This window comes from Cuculus canorus, chromosome 2 (genome assembly GCF_017976375.1).
Source record: "Cuculus canorus isolate bCucCan1 chromosome 2, bCucCan1.pri, whole genome shotgun sequence".
In the NCBI taxonomy this organism is placed as follows: Eukaryota; Metazoa; Chordata; class Aves; order Cuculiformes; family Cuculidae; genus Cuculus; species Cuculus canorus.
Window position 1 is genome coordinate 37,323,592 of NC_071402.1, and position 12,180 is coordinate 37,335,771.

General features: G+C 47.0%; 2 protein-coding genes across 9 annotated transcripts in view; one reads left to right on the top strand and one right to left on the bottom strand.

Moving 5' to 3' along the window:
* The first annotated feature begins 4,818 nt into the window (after positions 1 to 4,818).
* CRH (corticotropin releasing hormone) lies at positions 4,819 to 9,309 on the top strand. 2 transcript variants are annotated; one of them, XM_054059193.1, is made up of 4 exons: positions 4,819 to 4,976; positions 5,080 to 5,174; positions 7,479 to 7,587; positions 7,862 to 9,309. In XM_054059193.1, the coding sequence occupies exon 4, from the start codon at positions 7,877 to 7,879 to the stop codon at positions 8,399 to 8,401; it is 525 nt and encodes a 174-aa protein (XP_053915168.1). In that variant the 5' UTR covers positions 4,819 to 4,976; positions 5,080 to 5,174; positions 7,479 to 7,587; positions 7,862 to 7,876; the 3' UTR covers positions 8,402 to 9,309. The 2 variants fall into 2 exon arrangements, with proteins under 2 accessions (XP_053915168.1, XP_009569236.2); XM_009570941.2 differs by lacking the exons at positions 4,819 to 4,976; positions 5,080 to 5,174 and having other exon boundaries at positions 7,250 to 7,587.
* A 56-nt stretch (positions 9,310 to 9,365) lies between these two features.
* Positions 9,366 to 12,180, bottom strand: part of TRIM55 (tripartite motif containing 55) — a 38,071-nt gene continuing 35,256 nt past the window's right edge. For 6 of the 7 annotated variants that reach the window (XM_054059805.1, XM_054059804.1, XM_054059807.1 and 3 more), the window contains one exon: positions 9,366 to 11,004. In XM_054059805.1, coding sequence (XP_053915780.1) covers positions 10,994 to 11,004 — 11 coding nt within the window. In that variant the 3' untranslated portion in view covers positions 9,366 to 10,993. Of the gene's footprint in view, positions 11,006 to 12,180 lie in introns of all 7 variants that reach the window. The other variant, XM_054059808.1, reaches the window with a different exon arrangement.

Consider the following 12,180-nt stretch of genomic DNA (forward strand, 5'->3'; position numbering starts at 1 on the left):
CAGTGCAGAATATATTTCAATGCTAAATAAAATTAGTTTAATATTTGCAAAGCAATCTGAGATCTGCTTCTGATCAAGTGGACTGATGTTAGGCCACTGGCACTTGCTCTTTCCTGGTAAAGGATACATCAAAAACTTAGTGCCTAGGAATATTCATAGTCCATCTTGTTTTCCATAACCACTACCCTGGAACAGAGGGTTTTTAATGACATCTCATCATTCACGGACCTCAGGCAGAAGATATATCTGCTTCTTAGTTTACTAGAGGCTCCTTGTTGTAGAGAAGCAGCAACAACACCTCTATTGCCACTCGTCTTTACTCTCCCAGCATCTGGAGTTAAGAATAAAGCCAGCATTTTCTTCCAGATTAAAATCTTCCTCATTTGCTAAAAGAATAATATGTGATGATGGATGTGTGGCAGTGCCATCCATAGCCCCTGTCATTACATCCGTAATGATGACAAAGCAGAAGAGAGATGAAGGAAACCATCCAATGAGTAAATTAATTAAGAATATGCTTTGCAATAACACTCACAGTGACAATGGGAACAGTTGAGAAATGTGAAGATTTTGTCCAGTGGAGACTGATCATTTCTTCCATTTATTGGCTGGCATGATTTGTGTTTTTATTCTGTACTTTGATTCCTTCTTCCAATCTTTCATCCTGGCTATATCAAAACCCACTCCAGTGATTCCAGACATTGCAGCCCTGAATTAGAAGAACCAAATGAGAAGTTCTGCCAAATTCCTGAGACTACACAGTAGTTTTGAATTAGCATTGTCTTCTCCACACAAAAATGAAGTGTTTTCAAATAAAACTCCATTGGCCTCTGGCTTAGAGAAATGTTTGTTGATCCTGTACTTCAGAGATGCTGATGAAAACCACCTTCATGTTCTGAGCTAATTTAATACTACTGTTTACTATAAAGTACTGCTTGAATTGCAGTAGCACTTAGGATTCCTGGTCACAGATTAGGGCGCCTCTGTGCTAGACTCTAGGCAGATACAGAACAAAAAAGAAAGTCCCTTCCCTAAAGAATTTACAGTCTTTGGCATGAGTATGGTCATTATAAAGATAGTAATATTTTTTTCCAAGAAATGCCTCATCTTGTTCATTATCCCTTGCAATTAGTCTCATGGGGCTCCACTTCCAGCAACATGTACCTGTTGATAAGTGCAGCCTAGTCGGAGCTTAGAGAGACTTTGATTCTTCCATTTTTGAATGAACAACAAATGGTGCATTAGAGATGTTTTCTCCTTCAAATATGCAGACATTTGAATTTCTAATTGTTTAGCATTAGTCATAACTTAAGTAGGACAGAGCAGATTCTATATATAGCCTGTTGCCCAGCCATTCAAGACAGATAGTGTGTTTGTATTTCTTCCTATATTTTCTCACTTGAAAGGAGTGAGAAGGCAGTTGCAACATCTCTAGCCTCAAGTATTCCAAAATTGTGCTGCCAATATCTCCTTCTCCCCCAGATATTGAGATTGTTTTCAGAATCATGGTATTTTTAAAGAAGATTACATTCTCAGCTCTTCTGCTGTTTATTTAGGGGTTCTCAGCCCTGATGCTATAGCTGGGTGACATCTTTAAGCTTGAAGGCTAAACTTTTTTTTTTTTTTTTTGGCAACCGTTGAGGTTGTAACAGGATTCTAGGAGCAGAAGTTGCCCTTGGTATCACAAACCTTCTTTAAATTGCACTGATCATTTTCCTTTTCTACTCAGTTACCACTTCTCAGTCTCATTCTCATGTTGCGTATGCTCTTACATGTGAATGTATCATGTGTCTTACATTAAGAAGGAAATCCTTGTTCACAACAAACACACACAGTGGATGTTTTGTCACTGAGTAAGGATTGAGCTTTCTGCAAATTCCAGCTCCAACTTTTCTCTCATTATCTTCTTCGCCAGCTGGACAGCAGTGGGTTGGCCACTGAAAAAAACATAGCCCAGCAATTTGCTCAAATTGCTTCTGCCTGGATGCTGGAAAATGCCACACCAGCCCAGCTGTGCTCAAATGTTTCACTTGATTGTCATAGTGATGCCCGGATCCACCACCCCAGCAGCACGGTTTCCCCATGCTTGTGACATGGCTATAACATTAGATCTCTATGAACTAAATATTGCTGCTAACTCTAGGGGCTAATGGCAGGTTTGGTTCTGCATGTGATAAGAGCAGGGCAAGGTCCCTGGTACCAGCAGTGCGCTTGATGGTTGAAGCCATCACTTGCTCAATGGCCCTTTCCATTGGGGTGTCGTAGCTATACAAAGAGGCTTTCATCTGATTCTTGCCTTTGATTTCTGGCAGGCTTTCTCAAACAAGCCCTCAAATAGCCATCAGCAGCATGGTCAGAGTGTGGTGGGCTCCCTTCTGTGCCCCTCTTCCAGTGCTGAACAAAGGGACAGCTATGAGCTCCAACTTCCTAGGAGAAGGGATGTGCCTGGGAAGAGGCAATGTGGATATTCTCACCTACCCTTCCTTGCAGGACCATCCTGGTCTCTCCTAACTCCTCTTGGCTGGCAGCTTGGCCCATGTGCCCAACGTTTGCCCTCCTCTTGTTCAGCATTTCCCCCTCTTGCTCAGCTGAGCCTGATGCCTGTTAAAGTAGTGTGTGTCCTTGTCTCTGCCACTGAGAACTAGGACGAACCTGGTGATTTCAGTGAGTTGTTCCAGATGTGTGTGAGATGCAAACTCAATACCTTGTTCTCGCCCTGGTCTGTGCCAAACACAGACAGACCAGATGCTCACCTAGCCAGCAAAGTTTCTCTCATGGTGAAATGTACCCAGACACCAGGACAACCAGGAATACCAATTACAGCGCTCTCAGTGAGTGTTTGTTTGATGGATTTCTTTGTTGTTCCCAGTAATTGTAAGACGAGTTCCTGCAGCATTATCATTAATGACGTAGAGGGCTCACACACATACCCACACAGCCTCCTCTAGCCCTTATTCAAAAGCAAGAATAGCAACTGACAAGTCTTGTGAAGTAAATATAAAGGTCAGCTGTTGCCTCCCTGGATGAAAGCTGTCAGGAGGAAGAAGGCGCAGCCCTTGCTGCCTGCATGCTTCTCCCAGTCTGCCTCTGCAACTTCCCTTTGCAGCTCAGAAGGAGAAAGAGAGGCTGTGAGCCCTTCCAAAGTGCTTTTTGGTGATGTCCAAGAGGTCACATGCAGAGCTCGTCTCCATGTTACACGTGCTAGTGGGACTACCTCCTCCTCCCGGAGGTGTGTGGGTCTTTGGGCATAGGGAAGGCCCTTACCGGGGCAGAAGGTCCATGCTTGAGATTCCCGAGTGGCATGTGCTGGCCTCCGCTCAGCTGAGGGTCAGGCTTTGAGGGGAAAACCATCTCTGCAAATCCACCCATGTGTGAACGGCTGTGTTCTCCCCAGACACTATGGAACCAAGAAGATATTCCCAAGGAATTTACCCTTCTGCTGGGACCTGCAGCCCAAAGATGTGTATCTTGTGGGCAGCCATCTGGGATCTAGAGAATGAGCATTAAGTCATGAATTAAAATAGTCCTCTGGTTGAGATTAAGAGCTTGGTTTCAGACAATGCAGATTTACTTCTGTCTCATACACAAATCCCTAAGAGACATCGGATAAATCTCTTCGTTGCCTCATGCTGTTTTTCCCCACTAGAGAGTTTGGGAAATTAAGGTGCTTTCCTCTCTCACAGCACTGTAGGCAAACCTGTTATGAGCTATAGGTGGAGCTCTGATACGATGGTGAGACATACCACAGAAAATCCTTGTGACAGGAGTATGTGATTCTCTTCCTGGAGTGAGATCACTGAAAAATTGAAAGAGAAATTAAAACTGAATGAAAGGATTTTGAGGACTACTAGGTCAGAAGAAAAGGCAGATAGCTGAGGTCCTTATCAGTTTTAGTTTTCATCTTGACTTAGAACATACTCTTTTGTATTTAATTGATTTAATTTTATTGGGTTTTTTAATAAATCACTTTAATTGATGTTGTCCATGATGACTCTAGCAAACTCAGTCAGCTGAGGAATTTGTTCTTAAAATGACTGATCAACTTCAGGCATAGTAAAATACCTTCACAATTTTTTTCTTTTTCTCTAGATGACCCTATAATCCATAACATTTATGACCATCAGATTTTGATTTCTTAGTATCAGGAGTACAAAAGAGTGAAATGGAAATGTAATGTGTGGATATGCCACTGTATAACTGCTGGTGCCTCAGAGTGGGTGAGATGCACAGAGTATACTTGAAATAGTCACAGTACGTAAGACTCGCATGTTAGAAGGCTGATCACAGGGACCAAGTGGCAATGGTGATCACATAAAATGTCATGTGAGAAGACGTGGAAAAGTTTGCTGAAGGCAACAATACCAGGAATCCTTACCACCTTCTGACAAAAGCTGGAGTGGTAATGAAATATTGCACCGTGGTAGAAAGCTGATCTACAACCAGAGTGTGTTGCTCCATGTTTGTAGTTGGACATCTTCAAAAATACCTGGGGTAAGAGCCATGCCCTCAGTTTAATATCATCACTCTTGTATTGGTATTTTTAGGACTACGTGATCTCTCTGCTATGGTCAATTGATAAGGAGGGAATACTTTTTGCTTCACACTAGCTATCAAAAAATTCAGTGACTCAGCTAAGGTAGCTGTCTACACTCCCTGTATAGACAAGGGGATGAGGTGAGCTTCTCCAGAAGCCTGAAGGTGCTATTTTGCAATGGGATGTATCATGCTGTGGGCATGCTTTTACTTTCCATTAGCTCCAGCAGAAGAGCTATAATTGCCTTTCAGTAGGTGTCTGAGTTTGAGATCACTAAGGCTAAAGGGCAGATGTACCCAACCCAAGTCAGCAGAGAGGAGGAGAAGGGCCTTGCTAGCACATTTTATTTCAAGACAATGTTATTTTGTGATTCACTGCAAAAATTCTGCTTGCTTCTGTTGTTTGCAGAATGAGTCAAATATGAATACTTTTCTTATGAAAGGTATGCTAATCTCAGACTATAGCACTAAGCATAATCTTCCTTGTGCTTCCCTTTCACACCTCTGGTGAGTACCCAGGATTTCTTCTGTTGTAATCTCCTCCAGGAATAACAGCTGAGATTTCACCCAGAGACTGGTCACTCTTCGGAGAAAGGACTTCTGGGTTCCTCAGCAGTCAGTTCTACATTTGAAGTGTTGAGGTAAGTACTTCTTGGTTTGTGTACCTGTAATATTTTATATTCCTCATTATCAAGGCATCCAAATGTCTCATACTCTTCCCTGCATTTGAATTGTTGCAAGCCCTCTCATGTATCATTCAGGATCTATGAGAAAAGTGGGGCAATATGACCTTGCTGGATTATAAACAAGTGTGTGTAAGACAGTGCAGACCCTGCTCACAGCCAGGGGTCAGGAAAAAGGGGAGAAGAACCTGGCAGACTGCTCAGCTCTTGTGGAAATTGCAGGAGCTCTCCTGGCCCACTCCTATGCTACATTTGCTATCCCTGTAATTCTTCAAGGGACGAAACTCTCTGCCTGAAAGGACCAAGATAGTATTGTAAATGGTGGGAAAAAAAACCCAACATCAGAGCCAATTCTCACTGTTATCAATCTTTTGGAGAGATGCAACTCTATGTGTACAGACTTCACCCATGACACTAAAAAGTGTATTTTGGTCAGAATGCTTCCTTCTTTACATTTATGATTACATTCTTTTAAGAGGTTTCACGGTCTGTGAAAGGTATGTTAAACCTAAAAATGGAAACACTGTAATGAAACCTACCCCAGAGCACTTGTGGAGGGTTTGAGTTTAATAAAAGTGCCTCTTACGTTTTCCATCAACTGATTGAACTAGCTCCTGTTTCTTTGAACCTCTTGTTCTCATGGAAAGGCATGCTGACATGCTGTAAAAGCATACAAATAGCTTCTGCAGTGACTATCTAAACAATATATTCCGTTCTGTTTTCATTGTAATACGCATTTGAGTTCATGAATGCCTGAGCTAACAGAGGAAATGTGGTGATAAATCTCTGGTATTACTACTTTTGTTTTCCACTTGTTTCTTTATGATGCACAAGATCTGGCTCTTTGGCACTTTACCAACAGTGTCTGAGGCTGGAGGTATGTATAAGAAGAAACTGAGCAGTATAGCATCCCTAAGGAGATGTTCAGAGTTGAGCTCTGGCCAACCTCATGCATTATGTTGTTTGAACTTTGTTATTTTATTATGGAAATGAATTTTAGATTCATTACTGATTTAGCATCAGTAGCTATATTCCGCCTTTTGCGGTCTCTTAAATCTCCTCACGGTGGTGGAAGTTATAAGTGCATGACCCAAGCATTTATGGTTTGGGCAAGCTAAAACAAGCAGGTTTTCAGTACAATTCTACAATTTAAAGAGAAGGACATGATTAATGCTGCAACCGAAGCAGTGAAGAAGCAGGACTGAGATACAAGGGCAAGGCTGATGGGCTGCAAAAACTGAAGAACTTGCATTACACATACAATGGACGTTAAGCAGGAATTATTTCTATGGGCAGTACTGCCTCCTGCAAGAGAAGATCTGAGGGTGCACAACCCAGCTGGAGACACTGGTGGAATATGGTCTGAAGCCTACAGACATAATGGAGATGGAAAAGCACTTCAAAGGCAGCTCAGAGAGGGATTAGGACATCCTGTAGGGTAGTAGGGCTTAGGCTGCGGAGGGCAAACAGAGAAACAGATGGCCACGGGGGCGAAGAGTTGGGGAGGGTCAGCTATTAGAACCCAGAAGAAGGGAGAAAAAAAGGAAAAGAAAAAAAAGAGCAGTTGCTTTCTCGACGCAAGAAGTAGGAAGACGATACGGAGAGGCAAGGGCCAGAAGGAGGGCGTGGGAGCTACAGGGCCGGGCAGCCGGGGAGAAGGAGCGGTGCCCGGGGATGCTGCCCCTGCCCCGGTACGGCCGGGGCTCGCCGAGAGCTTCACGGCCCCTCTCCCGGTGGCGAAGCTCTCCTTGCAACAGCGTCTGAGGTGCTGCCGTCCCTTCCCCGCTCCGCGGGGGAAGCGCTGTCCGGGATGCGAAGCGGATCCCGTGTGCGGTGGGACCGGGGATGGGGCAGCGGCACAGCCCGGGGCGGCAGCCCCGCTCCCGGCAGGGTCGCGTCCCTCCCGATGGAAAGTTTTCCCGGAGCGACCTCTGATAGTACGCGCCCCCTAGGAAATCTCATTCAAGTATTTTTGTCAATGGGGTGGAGGGGAGGGGGGGGGCGCCCCGCTCCCCGGCCCCCGGCCCGGCTGACGTCACCGCAGAGGCGATAAATATCTGTTGATATAATTGGACGTGAGATTTGGGGTTGCGATAACGAAACTCGGCCCATCGCCGCTCCGACGGGCCCCCATGATTTATTCAGCAGTGGATCGGGGCACGCAATCGGGCTGTCAGGAGAGCGTCAGCTTATTAGGCAAGTTCTGCGTGATTCCAGGAGAGGGTCTAAGCTATAAAAATCCCGCGCCCGTGCTCTGATTAGGACCGAACCTGATCCCAAGTTCGCCAGGAGCCGGCTCCGAGGGAGAGCGAGAGGAAGGGACGCCGGGCACCGCCGAGCCCCGCCGCCTGTCCTGCCACCGCCGCCCCAGGTAGGTGCGGATCTGTGCTGCGGGGTCGGAGCGGGGCAGGCGGCGGGGAGCCACCGCGCGTTCCCTCCCGCACCCGCCTGGGGCTCCCGGGGCTGCGCAGCCCCATCCCCGGGCGGGAGTCTCTGCCGTGCGGGGCGCGGAGGGGCGCGGGGCGGCGGTTTCAGCACCAGGAACAGCGGCAGCAGCGCGCGCGCCCCCTCCCCTGCCCGCACCGCCCCGGCTCGGCCGTGTAACCCGCCCCCCCCCCCACACCGTCCCCCCTCTCCTCCCGCAGGTTTGGGCCCCGACCATGAAGATCCCGCTGCTGGTGTCCACGGGAATCCTGCTGGTCTCCCTCCTGCCCTGCCAGGAGTGCAGAGCTCTCAGCAAGAGCCCGGTGGCCGCCCACGGGGCTCTGCACCAGCCGGATTACTTCCAGCAGCAGCAGCAGCAGCAGCAAACTCTGCCCGTCCTGCTCCGCATGGGAGAAGAGTATTTCCTGCGCCTGGGCAACCTCAACAAGAGACCCGTTGGCTCTTTCTCCGCCTCTTCCAGCAGCACCAACCACCTACAGCCCGAAGCCTCCGCCAGCAACTTTTTGGGGGCGGCGGTGCAACAGCTGCAGCAGCTGCCCGAGGGCTCGCTGGGGACCCCCGAGGAGGGCCAAGCCGAGGAGGGGGAGGCCATGGAGAGGGAGAAGCGATCCGAGGAGCCCCCTATTTCTCTGGATCTGACTTTCCACCTCCTGCGAGAAGTCTTGGAGATGGCCCGAGCCGAGCAGTTAGCGCAGCAAGCTCACAGCAACAGGAAATTGATGGAGATAATCGGGAAATGAAACGGCCCCTTCCCGCCTTGCCAAAGAGATTCCGCGGTTAGCACAAGAATTATTACACCGTCCGATGTACCATAGTGCTGCTCTGATGTCATCTCTTTATTTTTATATAGCTTTAAACCTAGAAGGGTGTACTCCGAACAGCCTCTGTCCCTTGACTAGCATGCACAACCATGTACCAAGTGCAGAAACACAAGTGTCGTTCGTAACCTCCCCTACCTTTATTTATTTCTCCGTTTCCCAGTTATTCTAGTGCCATCACTATGTAGGGATGTGTGAGCGTTGGAAGAAATGGTGCCGAGAAGACAGGTAACTTTTCTGCTGGGGGCAGGAAGGTGGGAGGGGGAATCTCTGTAAGCTACTTTAAATCCACTTTTTTTCCTTGTAAACATTTTCACAATAAAACATCTTTTCAGCGCTCGGTCGATTTTGTTGTGTAAGAGAATGTTTAATATTTATATTTTTAATAAAAGCTGCAAAGTAGCGGTGGTTTGATAGACTTTCTTGCCTAGACGCCCGAGGGCTGCCCTGCCTCCCTCAGAGCTTACTTGGGCCGGGGGGCACCCATGGCCACAGACACCCAGAGCCACAGGGAGCCCTAAACCCACACCTGGAAAAGATTTGTTCTCCATCCCAGGGAGCCCCCCGAGGGGTGTCCCCAGCTCCTGCCACTGTGGCCATCATGCAGCAATGGGAAACACGTGCGGCACTCCCACACCTCTCGTCTGTTTTCTTTCTAGCTCTGCCCATTTTTCCCCCACTCCAAAAGGGTGGGTTCCTCTCTGCTTCAGCTCCCTGGTCCTGGCAGCCGTGCCCAAGCCAGGTCCCTCTGAGGGGTGCTGGGGAGGTAGTGGTGCCTGTGGGGAAACTTCCCGGGGGGAACTGGGGCAAATCTAGCAGAACAACAAGGATAAAATCACAGAATCACAGAATCACAAGGTTGGAAAGGACCCATTGGATCATAGGGACTCCCCCACCTCAAACCAGATCCCAGGGAATAAATCTGCTCCAGCAGGTGGAGGGGATGCAGCGGTGCTGGTGGCGTGGAGCGATGCTCGCCCCATCTCTGTGAGTCTCAAAGCTCAGACCTCACCTGTGCAGCCCTCCAAAACTTCTCTCGAAGGAGCTTTTTTCCAGGGGAAACAGATACAGACAAGGGCTGTGACTCAGCCCTGTAGCAAGGGATGGTGAGGACTGGGGCTGACCCCTCACGGTCTGCCAACTGGGCACTGCCAGCTCACTGTCCTACTGGGGCACAGCACAGCTCCAACACAGGCCCCTGCCTGCCAGTACATGTTTAGGCTCTGACTCAGGGCTCCTGGAAAAATCCACACTTAACCCTTGCACAGAGCTTGACTCCTGGTCCCCCGTGGCACCGAGCACTCCCCGCAACCTGCCAGTCTCTCTGAAACACTGTTGAGTACTGACATACCATCCTCAGTGACAAAACTTGCAGAGTGTCACCTTCAGTACAACTTGTAGAGTTTCTTTTAAGACAAATTAGATTTCATTAAACGGCTCAACATCTGCCACACATATGGAACAGGACGTTCACATCCACCTTTTCTACAGCACACCACAGGGCCTTCAAATTAAACCTCGAATGAATACCTGTGACCGCCTCACCGCATCCTGGTTTCATGCAAGAACATGCCCCTTCTCTTACAAACACGGATGACTCAGAATACAGATTACAGCCAGGCAGATCTGGGCAGCATTCTAGTGTCTGCCCCACACGCCCAGAGCTGTGTCCCACGTCCACACCTGGGGGGTGGCCAGTGCTTTCTGCATGTGCATCCTCCTCATCCCTGCTGCCGGGCACCTTTCCTACAAATAATCTGTCTATGTTAGTGTAATCTGTTGTGGTTTAGCAGTACGAGCAAGTGCAAAGGAAGAGATGACAGCTTCTCTCTCCCCTCCTGTGTTCAGCCCCTGCAGCCAGGGACACACTGGTACCCTGTGGACTACGAGTGACCACAGGGAGATGCTTAGACACAGTCCGGACTTGGGGGTGCCACGGGTGCAATAGTGTCACTGAAGTCAATAGCACTGATGAGTGGGGATGCAGGAGAGTACCGAGGAGAAATGTGTTGGCAAAGGATGCTACTAGTGAATATCTTACCAGCATTTTAGCTAACAACATTGGTGAAGCGTTTACACCTACACAGGGACATGCCAAAAACTGGAAAACAAAACATTAGCAGTGCTCAGCCTACAGCGGTGGTGAAGCTATTTTTCCCTTAGAAACAAGAAATTATTGGAAAATACTCTGGCTGGGATACAATACAGCAACTTGTCCCCACGCTCCCATCCCTTTTAGGACTCTGTGGCCCCAAGGGCCAGGTATGATGTGGAAGTTAACCGAGTTCCTGGGAACAAAACCTGCTCGGATGTGCCTTTCCAGGCCAGTTTCTTTGTCAATTGCAGCCAGGCTGCCTGCAGTCCCTCTGAGGAGAAGCACACCAGAAGGCAGCCAGAGTGAGTCGTCATTCATTCAGTGAGTTCAACCAGGAGAAGGAGAAGACATGACGAGCCGGCTCGTCACCCCTCTCATTGCTCATGGGAGTTTCTTCCACTTTTTCTTGAGGGCACAGTTCAGAACCAGTCTGTAAAAGAAGGAAAGATTGACAAATGGAGAAGGAAAAGATGAATTGCGTTAAAATCCTTAAGAATTCAGAACATGCGCAACAACAGAGTGAAGTGTGAAAGAGGGGGAAAAGCCAGGAAAAATGAGATTTTGGGAAGGCCAGCCAGACTTCTAACACCAGAGAAGTCAGAGGGACTTTTGCCATGGATAATGGCAAAGGAAGGATTGCGCTAGGTGAGTGTGTAGCACCTTGTGCTTAGTCCTGACTATTTGGACCTCTGGAATATTATTGCACCGAAGGTGATAACTGCTTGTTTAAAAGTGATCCTGAGCCAGCTTGGCTTGTGTAGCCGGGCCTCCAGATTGATGTGGACCGAAGCCAAAAGTTATTGTCAGTGCACTGCCACTCAAAATGATACTTGTTCTGCTCTCATGAAATTTGACTTGTATGTGTGGGTTTTTTTTTTTTTTTGTTGTTGTTGTTATTTAAATCTTTTAATATTTATTTAACTTTAATTTTACTCAGTCCAGGAGCGGGAAATAAATAATAGGAACATATAAGCTTCTGTTTCTATCCCAGGTCAAATTCAGATTTTGCTTGCATGGGTAACCTACGCTTGTAGTAAGAAAAGTAATCTGGACATGATATGCTGTAGCTGTTAATTACAGGAATTATTACTGGTTTTTAAATTAGCTCAATATTTAACAAGTCAGCATTATATATAGAAATATTTTTACTAGTTCTAGTGTTTTCAGATCTCTTTGGCAGAGAATGAAGACCATCTTTGTGATAGTATCAGAAATCCCATTAAAGATAAAATATAGAGAACCAGGTGATTTGGTAGCTAAGAGATGCCTTGTGTCTTCATAATTAAAATCAGTACTTTATGTGCAATAGACAGGATTTTTTTTTTCCTCTCTTCATTCCTTGATATCCACATACATTATTGTATATTCTTAAAATGAAAATAGCTGATAATGCCAGCCTTCTCTGTGTAGGGTTTCACTTACTTTGGAAAGTTCAGTGTGATCTCAGGAGAACTATTTGTTGTCAAAATGCTAGTTGATAGAGGGAAAATGAGAGAGCAGTGTCCCCTGAATTTTAACATCTCAATCATTTATAATACTGTCTGAAAACGGAAAGTTACCAAAGCAGTGATGCTAACAGACATATCCAGGAACAAACAACGCAGCA